Source organism: Macaca fascicularis, chromosome 20 (genome assembly GCF_037993035.2).
Source record: "Macaca fascicularis isolate 582-1 chromosome 20, T2T-MFA8v1.1".
Taxonomy (NCBI): Eukaryota; Metazoa; Chordata; class Mammalia; order Primates; family Cercopithecidae; genus Macaca; species Macaca fascicularis.
Genome location: NC_088394.1, coordinates 2,957,800 through 2,966,986, shown reverse-complemented (window position 1 = coordinate 2,966,986; position 9,187 = coordinate 2,957,800). Strand labels below are relative to the sequence as shown.

At 64.7% G+C, this 9,187-nt stretch overlaps 1 protein-coding gene across 3 annotated transcripts in view; it reads left to right on the top strand.

The window, feature by feature from the left end:
* The first annotated feature begins 1,244 nt into the window (after window positions 1–1,244).
* CASKIN1 (CASK interacting protein 1) overlaps window positions 1,245–9,187 on the top strand; it is a 19,398-nt gene continuing 11,455 nt past the window's right edge. For 2 of the 3 annotated variants that reach the window (XM_045382345.3, XM_045382342.3), the window contains exons 1-6: window positions 1,245–1,486; window positions 7,613–7,664; window positions 7,775–7,872; window positions 8,278–8,423; window positions 8,521–8,616; window positions 8,697–8,827. In XM_045382345.3, the coding sequence (XP_045238280.2) occupies window positions 1,393–1,486; window positions 7,613–7,664; window positions 7,775–7,872; window positions 8,278–8,423; window positions 8,521–8,616; window positions 8,697–8,827 (617 nt within the window). In that variant the 5' untranslated portion in view covers window positions 1,245–1,392. Of the gene's footprint in view, window positions 1,487–7,267; window positions 7,481–7,612; window positions 7,665–7,774; window positions 7,873–8,277; window positions 8,424–8,520; window positions 8,617–8,696; window positions 8,828–9,187 lie in introns of those variants that run through there. The other variant, XM_074028552.1, reaches the window with a different exon arrangement.

Genomic DNA, 9,187 nt, shown 5'->3' with positions numbered 1-9,187 from the left:
GGACCCCCCTGGGAGTGCTGAAAGACCGAGGGCTGCTACCTGAACCTAACAGGAGACCCCACGGAGGGAACAGAAAACGGCCAGCTGCCCACAAGGATGCCGGGACCCCGGTGCCTGTCACCTTCCCTGTCCCTGCTCTCTGAACTCCTCCGTCCCCCTGGACCTGCTCAATGATCTGGGGCCACAGGCAGTGGGGTGCCAGGCCACGCCTCATAGAATGGGTGCGACCCTCTCCAAATTCTCCAAACGGCCTTGCCCGCTTGGGTGATGAGGGAAACGGAGCCTGAGCCGGGACTCAGACCCCCACTGATCTGCCTCTAGAATGCTGCAGGCCTGATGGGAGAGGGTCTGAGGCACAGGGTGGCCCCAGCCTTCAGCCAGGAGCTCAGAGGGTGACAAGTCAGGGCCTCCAGCACCCAGGAAGCAGGACCCATCTGCCTGGGCTGCAGGCTGGAGAGTGGGCAGACCTGGGCCGGGGGCACGTTGGTGCCGGAGGGAGGTTCCAGTTCCGTGTGGGTGGAGATGGAGGCGACCCCCAGTCGGTGCCGGGAGTGGGGAGTTGAGCTCCCTCAGTGGGGGCGGTGGGGGCTACCTTGGGGTCGGGCTTCGGACTGAGGCTGGGGGAAGCTGTGGCGCCCGCATTATTTGCGGAGAGGAGCAGGAGGATGCTTGGGGGTTGGGGGTGCGGGTTCCCTGACACCGAATTCATTATTGGGAGATTCCTCTTCACAATCCCTCGACACCTCCCACGGGAACCCGGGGCCAGGAACGCCTGACAGCCTGGCGGGCCGGCTCCAGGGCCACTGGCGCCCGGGTCTCTCGGCGCCCGGTCCCCGCCCGCCCGCTGCCTCGGAACCCTCCCCCGCGGGTCCCGCAGCCTCTGGAAGCCTCTCTGGGCTCAGCCCCGCGCCGCCGCCGCGTCGGGGCTCCGAGTGCACCCCCGGCAGCTGCGTCCCCAGCCCGACTAGCCTCCCCAGGCCGCCGGCATCCGCAAAGGCCTGGCCTGAGCGCGCGGCGCGCACGTGGGGAGGGGGCGTCCCGGGGCGGGCGCGGGGAGGGCGGAGCCACGGGCCCGGGCGCGCGGCCGGCGCGGGCTGACGGAGGTCGGCGGCCCGGGAGCGGACCCCGGCGTCCGGGAGGCGGCGCCAGGTGCCGCGCCCCCGCCCCGCGCCCGCCGCGCGCCCCCGCCCCCGGGCCGCCCCCCGCCCGTGACGCGCTCCCCGCCCCCTCCGCGCCGGGAGCCCGAGCCCAAGCCGGAGCCCGAGGAGGGCGAAGGGGCGGCGGGCGGCGAGGAGGCGGCGCGGGAGGCGGCCGGTGCCGCGGGGCCGCCGCCGCCTCTGAGCCGCGCCGAGCGCACGAGCGCAGCCGCGTCTCTGCGGCCCCGGCCGCGCCATGGGGAAGGAGCAGGAGCTGGTGCAGGCGGTGAAGGCGGAGGACGTAGGGACCGCGCAGAGGCTGCTGCAGAGGCCGCGGCCCGGGAAGGCCAGTGAGTGCCGGGGGCGCGGGGCGCGGGCGGGAGCCCCGGGGGCCCCTCCCCGGCGCAGAGCCCCCCACCCCTCCCGGCGCCGGGCGGGGAGGGGACGCTGTCGGGTCCCCGGGGGCGGGGCGGGGCCAGCAGCGCCTAGACCCTTGGTCCGTGCCCCCCACCCGCTGTCCCCAGCACTGGAGATGGGGCGGCCCGGAGAGCCGGCCGTCACCCTGAGCCCCCCAGCGGGCACCTGGCGGCACCCGCCTCCCGGGCCGCGGGCGTTCGCATCCCTCCCTCCCTACCTCTGTCCCCCTCCCTTCTCAGGCTGCGGGCTGACAGCTGGAGGTCTCTGCTGGGGCCTTCAAAGGGCGAGGCGGATGCCCCCCCCACAACACGCACCGGGCAGACAGTGAGGGGGCCCCTGCGGGGAGGGGCGACCCGGGAGCTGACAGTCCCTGGCAGACCCCCTCCCCGCCCCACGTTTAATAACACGCTTTGCAGGGAAGGTGGGGGGCAGGATCACGCTGGGGGTGTGGCTGCCCTGGCATGGCCGGTGGGGGGCCATTTACTTATGGGAGAGCGGAGGCCCAAGGTCGCCCAGCCCAGGGCAGGCTGGACTCCAGGCCGGCCTGGGGGCAAGGGCTTGGGGCCCTGCTCAGCCAAGCTCCAGCCGACCCAGGTCCCCAGCTTCCCTGCTGGGAAAGGAGGCCATGAGGGAGTGGGGGACCACCATTGGCTATCCCCAGCTTGCCCTGTGGGGGCCCCAGGAAAGGGCTGGGAGCTTGGAGCCCTGATCCCAGCACTGATCCTGGCTCAGCGCGTAGCCTCCCTGGGGGCCGCGGGAGATGGATGGATGGGCGTGTGGACCAGCCGCGTGTGCGGCTGCGCACGTATAGCCGTGTCAGTGTGTCAGGGCACCTGTGTAGGCACGGACAGGGCTCTGCAGGTCGGCATGTGGGGTCTGGGCGTCCTCCCTCCTCCCTCCACCCCCACAGACTGTAAGACAGGGAGTCCTCCTCCCCTTCCTCCAGGGGGATGCCAAGAACTGGCACTGGCTTCTGGGAGGTCGGTGGGGGGAACCTAGAGTCCCAGGAGGACCCCCCCACTCCTGCACTTGACCAGCGGCCCATGACTGGCCAGCTCCTGTCCACTGTGTGCAGTAAGAGAAAGGGGACACCGGTGCCTTTGCAGGCTGGCCCCCGAGCTGATTTCAGGTCCCTGGGCTCAGAAAGGGAGAGCTTGTGGGCAGAGGTAGCTTCAGCTGAGCCTGGAGATCAGGTGTAGGGATTGAGAGGGAAGGCAAGGTAAAGGCTTCCACCTAGTGGTTGCATGACCTTGGACACAGACAGCTCCAACTCAGTGGACCTCAGTCTCCTCGTCTGTAGGATGGGATGTCAGCCTCACAGCCGGGTCCTAAGATCAGTGAGCCTGGGCGCTTGGAGCCCAGGCATTCAGTAAGTGCTCAGTAAATGCCAGCAACGACCGCAGCCTTAGACGGCCCAGGTCCAGGGGCAGGGGAAGTGGGGGCTTCAGCTCTGGGGAGGTTCCTCCTCCCTTCTATTGTGGCCATTCTGGGGGCTTCCATCCTCACCTGGGTCTCTGCCTGTCTTGCGTGGCCTCTGGGGCAGGAGAGACACCTGCCCTGGCCCCGGCTCCTGCTCTCTGACTCACAGGGGCGGGTGTAATAAATCAGAGGAGAAATCCCTCCATGAATTAGCTCCGTCGTCATGGCAACGCTGGCCTGCTTTGGAGTAAGATGTATTTTGATTCAGTAAAGTACAGCTGAGTTTGGGCCACGAGGTGGGGGGTGTCCAGCAGTGTCCTCCAGGGCCCCCTGAGCCCAGGGCTATCCCCATGAGCTTTACTTCCATGGTCCCCTCTGGGCGCCCGGCCCCTTCCCTCCACCGCCTTCTCCAGAGTCACCCCAGGCTCAGCCAGCCCCCCACTCACCCCGCCCTGAAGGGAGCCTCCCGTGCCCGCATGCACACACTTAGCAGCTGTCCTTGAGCGGAAGAGGAGCCTGTTCTGGGGGAGATGCCGGGGCAGGGGCTGGCCTCCTGCTGGTCGGGAGGGACCCACTCTTCCCTCTGACCCAGACCCTATCCAGGGAGGCCCCCTGTCCGTGGAGGCAGGTCTGAGAATGCCCTGGAGGACGCCCCTGAGCACCGAGGGCCAGCGCCCCGCCCCCCTCTCACCTTCTAATAGCCCCCTAGGAGCTCCCTTCTAGCCCGGGGTATGAACCAGATCCCAGAGTTGGGGACAGGCTCAGGATAGCAGTGAGAGGGCTGGTCAGGGGTAAGGGCTTTACCATCATAGAGTCACAGGGCTTAGGGACCTCATGGAGAGGGAGGGGGGCTCCTGGGCTTTCATTCTGGCCATGGTCCCCTCCAGCTATGCTCGCTCCTGCTTCATCCAGAGAACCCATTTCCAGGTGAAACAGCCCCCAGCCCCAGGCCCTTCTCAGTTCTGGGACCTTCCTGGGTAACCACTGTCTCCCACAGGAATTGGGGTTAGCATGTCCTAAGACCTCAAGCTCCCTCCATCCAATTTCAGCCATTTTCCCCCTTGAGGAGACCATGGGTGGGGAGAGGGATGAGATGGCTTTACTAAGACTCCTTCTCACATGGGGGTGGTCCCCTTCCTGAGGGAGACATCCTCCCCCACTAGCAGCTGTCACCTTCTGGGCTTTGACCTCCAGCCCCCCGAGATTTCAGCCCCTGCAGGTGTGGCTGGGTGAGAAGGTGGTTTCCACTCTGGCTGCCTTAGCTGGGGGAGGGATGATAGGGCCTGGCTTGGGCAATCCTGGGGACATGCTGAGGGCTGGCTACCCTGGAGCTGGGAAGAGCGGGGCTCAGTGTTCTGGGGGGAGAACCTCCTGAGTGTGGCCCTGGCAGGGATGCACGGGACAGTGACACCTGCGCTCCCTTCAGCTAATGGTAAGGGATGGTGGCAGGCCCTACGACATAATTCCCAGGTCCCCATGCAAAATGTAAACGCAGGGCCCCTTGCTCAAAAATAAGAATTTCAGGCCGGGCACGGTGGCTCTGCCTGTAATCCCAGCACTTTGGGAGGCTGAGGCAGGTGGATCACCTGAGGTCAGGAGTTGGAGACCAGCCTGACCAACATGGAGAAACCCCGTCTCTACTAAAAATACAAAATTAGCTGGGCGTGGTGGTTCATGCCTGTAATCCCAGCTACTCAGGAGGCTAAGACAGGAGAATTGCTTGAACCCAGGAGGTGGAGGTTGTGGTGAGCCGAGATCGCACCATTGCACTCCAGCCTGGGCAACAAGAATGAAACTTTGTTTCCAGACAGGAAAAAAAAAAAAAAAAAAAAAAAAAGAATTTCAAGATGGTGACCGGAGAGCATCCGCAGGCATGGGGTCCTTCTGAGCCAAGCACAGGCCACACGCCCATGAAGTCCCCTCGGCGGCCAGGCAGGGTGTGGGGGATGAAGAGATCGGTCCAGTCTGCTGCTGACTGAGCACCTCATCTGCACGGGGCACTGTTTTAGCCACTGGGGATTCTTTCGTGAGCAGAACAGATGAGGGCCCTTGTCCCCTTGGTGGTGGTAGTTGAATGATGGAGATGGGTAGGAGCAAGAGCAGAAGGAGGTGGACGTGGCAGGTGGTGATGAGGGCTGCAGAGCCAAGCACAGCAGCTGCGGGGCGGGCAGGGTCACCACTTCAGATGGGGAGGGCATGCTGAGTGAGCAGCCTGTGTGGGTAAGGACCTGAAAAACATGAGAGAGGCTGTGGGGTTAACTAGGGAAGAGGAGCCCACACATGCACACAGGACATGTGGAAAGGCCCTGGGCAGGGCAGACTATATGCTAGAGGAACGTCTGGAGGCCTGTGTAGCTACAGCAGTAATGGTGGAAGTAATGAGAACTGAGAGCAAAACAGGAGCCCCACGCACGGACGCTGTCCAATCTCAGCCTCCCCTCCCAGCACGGCCGCTGCCCAGTGTCGGCCTCCCCTCCCAGCACGGCCGCTGCCCAGTGTCGGCCTCCCCTCCCAGCACGGCCGCTGCCCAGTGTCGGCCTCCCCTCCCAGCACGGCCGCTGTCCAGTGTCGGCCTCCCCTCCCAGCACGGCCGCTGTCCAGTGTCGGCCTCCCCTCCCAGTGAGACCAGTGCTGCCAGGGGGTCTTCAGGAGAGGAGTGGCTGGATCTGACTCATGTTCTTTCTCCTCTTTTTTTTTTTTTTTTTTGAGACAGGGTCTTGCTCTGTCACCCAGGAGGTTGGAATGCAGTGGTGCGATCCCGGCTCAGTGTAGCTTCAACCTCCTGGGCTCAGTCGATCCTCCCGCCTCAGCCTCCCTAGTAGCAGGGACCACAGGCACACGCCTCCATGCCTGGCTAATTTTTTTTTATTTTTTGTAGAGATGGGGTCTTGCTATGATGGCCAGGCTGGTCTTGAACTCCTGGCCACAAGTGATCCTCCTACCTCAGCCTCCCAAAGTGCTGGGGTTACAGGCATGAGCCATGGCACAGAGCCTGACTCATGTTTTCCCAGGGACTCCCAACTAGGGTGGGTGTGGAGGTTGGACCAAGGGATGTGGGAGGACCTTAGCAACACCAGTGAGGAGGGGATTGCACTAATCCTGCCAGAGATACTGGCCTGGACCAGGTCGGTGACAGTGGCCGCAGGGAGAAGGGCTAGGGTTCCAAGTGTGCTCTGGGGATGTCTGAGAGGCAGAGCTGACAGGCAAGCTATAGGTGTACAGGAAAGGCCCCAGGGCTGGCTCCAAGGTTTTGGCCTGGGCCATGGTCAGGAAGGGTGGCATTGCCACTAACCAAAAGGGACACTGGCACCAGCAGTGTCTGAGCAGTGGGGGAGGGGCCAGTGAAGCTGGAGACGCCTTTGCTTGCCAGGAGAAACCCCTGGCTGGAGAAAGGTGGGGGTGGGATTCCTGTACAGCTAATATTAGTAATCGCCACACACCAAGTCCTGACGTGTGCCAGGCCCTGCACGCTTTATGTCTGGAAATGCTCTCACACCTCTGGGAGGCCATTAGCACCCGCGGCTCCAGCTCAGGGAGGGCGCCGGCAGCCAAGGCCACAGGCTGGTGAGTGGCAGAGCAGAGATTCGAATTCACAGCTGTCTGGCTCCCTTGGCCAGTCTTGTGGGTCATCAGGGGACCTGCACCCTGCGTCCAGTGGCTGGGACCAAGGCCGGGACAGCGGGGGCTGCTGTGGGCCACTGTATAAGCCCTGCAGCCAGCCCTGTGCCTCGACTCCCTCAACTCCCCTGCCCTCAGCTCCCGCCCCCACCCCGTCCTGGGCCTGGACAAAGGGGCTTCTGTCCTGCCAGCTCCCCTCTCAGAGTGACTGACCCACAAATGGGTTATGTAACCACGGCCCAGATAGGCGGGGGTTTGGCCCAAGTCTGCTTGGACTAGCGCCCACTGGGAGGGCATCGGTGGGCTTCCCTCCTCTGGCAGCCAGCTGGGGGAGGCCAGGATGCGGGGGGCCCCAGGAGGACACTGGTGCCCTGAAGGCAGGGCATGGGCCCCTCTGGCCTCAGGTGCTCCGAGTCGCTGGGGAGGAGGCGGCCGTTCGCGTGAGGTCGCTCAGAGGTGCCAGCCCACTCACCCGCCTCCCACTTCTGCTCATCCACACTGGCTGTGGCCCAGGGCTGGCAGTGGGGGTGCTGCACGGTGGAGACGCAGATCCTCCCCCAGAGATACCCCCATTTCCGGGTGTTCCAGCCTCCCTGGCCACCCCCGGCCCCATCTGGATCCTTCTGAGAGACAGATTGGGCCGGCTCTCTCCCTCCCACATTGGCAGGTGCCCAGCCAGTGTCCTAAGGGAGGGGTGTGCATGCACATGTATGTGCTGGTGTGGGTGCACAGCCTTGCCTCCTATCCCCAGGTGGGGACAAGGACCCCAGGCCGGAGTCCTCAGTACTGTGAACCCCCACATCTCGACAATGGGACACCAAGTCCTGAGCAGCTGGCACCTGGGGCGGGGTGCGGGGCAGAGCTGAACGCATGAGTGCACGAGTGGACGAGTGAGTGTCTGCAGACTGAGAGCCCAGCAGCTTTGTGCCTGCCGGGGAGATGGCTGGCACCCTCTCCCTGCCCTCAGGCCACCTGGAGGGGCTGGCACAGCCTCCCCTCACCAAGTCTCCTTCCATCCCCAGAGCTCCTAGGCTCCACCAAGAAGATCAATGTCAACTTCCAGGACCCAGATGGGTGAGTTCTGAGCCAGGCGGTTCCCGCCTGGAAGGGAGGATGGCTCCTAGGGAGGGCAGGGTGCCCGGGGCGCCGGGGCCTCTGCTCCATGTGTCCTCTGCCCATGCTAGCTTCTCGGCTCTGCACCACGCGGCCCTGAACGGCAACACGGAATTGATCAGCCTGCTGCTGGAGGCCCAGGCCGCTGTGGACATCAAGGACAACAAAGGCAAGACTGGCCCAGGGGCCTCCAGTGGGGACAGGGGTGGGGGAAGTGAGGGGGGGCTCCCCAGGGCCTGCATGGGTCCTTGGCTGAGGTCTCAGCCCAGGGTCTTAGTCTGATTTCAGGCAGGTCCTCCTGGGATCAGGGTCCTGGAGGCCAAGGATGGGCTTGGAGTCAGGGGTCAGCTCCCAGCAACCCCCAAACCCACAGGGTTAGCCTCGGGGGTCAAGGGTCAGCTCCCAGCATTCCCCCCACCTCCCAGAGTTGGGCTTGGGGTCAGGGGTCGGCTCCTAGCACCCTCCCACCCCCTAAGGTTGGCCTTGGGGTCAGGGGTCAGGTCCCAGCAGCCCCCATCCTCCAGAGTTGGGTTTGGGGTCAAAGGTCAGCTTTCAGCATCCCCCCGCCCCCCAGGCATGCGGCCGCTGCACTATGCGGCCTGGCAGGGCCGGAAGGAGCCCATGAAGCTGGTGCTGAAGGCGGGCTCGGCCGTGAACATCCCGTCTGATGAGGGCCACATCCCCCTGCACCTGGCAGCCCAGCATGGTCACTATGATGTGGTGAGGCCCGAGCAGGGGCGGGGGCAGGGGCGGGGCAGCCCGGGCAGGGCAGCGCAGCCTGAGGATGTGCGGGCCTGACTGCGCCCTTGGTCCCCAGTCTGAGATGCTGCTACAGCACCAGTCTAACCCATGCATGGTGGACAACTCGGGGAAGACGCCCCTGGACCTGGCCTGCGAGTTCGGCCGCGTTGGGGTGAGTCTCCCGTGGAGCTCCGTGGGGTGGGGCTGGGGAGCCCCACATCAGGGCCCCCCTACCCTGACCCCTCCTTCAAGGTGGTCCAGCTGCTCCTCAGCAGCAACATGTGTGCGGCGCTGCTGGAGCCCCGCCCGGGAGATGCCACCGACCCCAACGGCACCAGCCCTTTGCACCTCGCAGCCAAGAATGGCCACATCGACATCATCAGGTAGAGCCGGTGGCAGGGAGGGCCTCAGCCTTAGGGTCCCCAGGGTTCAGCAGCAGCCTGGGGCTCAGGGCACCAGCTTCTGGCTTGGGGATGGGGCAAGAGCAGGCAGGGTCCCAGGTCCCTGGTCAGGCCTCTGGCATGGCCTCCAGGGCCCATGTACAGTATGAGCTGGAGCAGCTGGGAAAGGGGCTTCTGTGACTTCTCTGTCCCGGCCCCGTTGCTCCTGGGTGCGCTCGAGGAGGTGCTGAACTTCCCTGAGCCTCACTTTCCCATCCAAAAGTGGGGCTCAAAGCAGCGCCTACGCTAGCATCAGATAAGATAACAGCTGGGAAGCCTTAGCACAGGGAGGGCCCTTCAGCA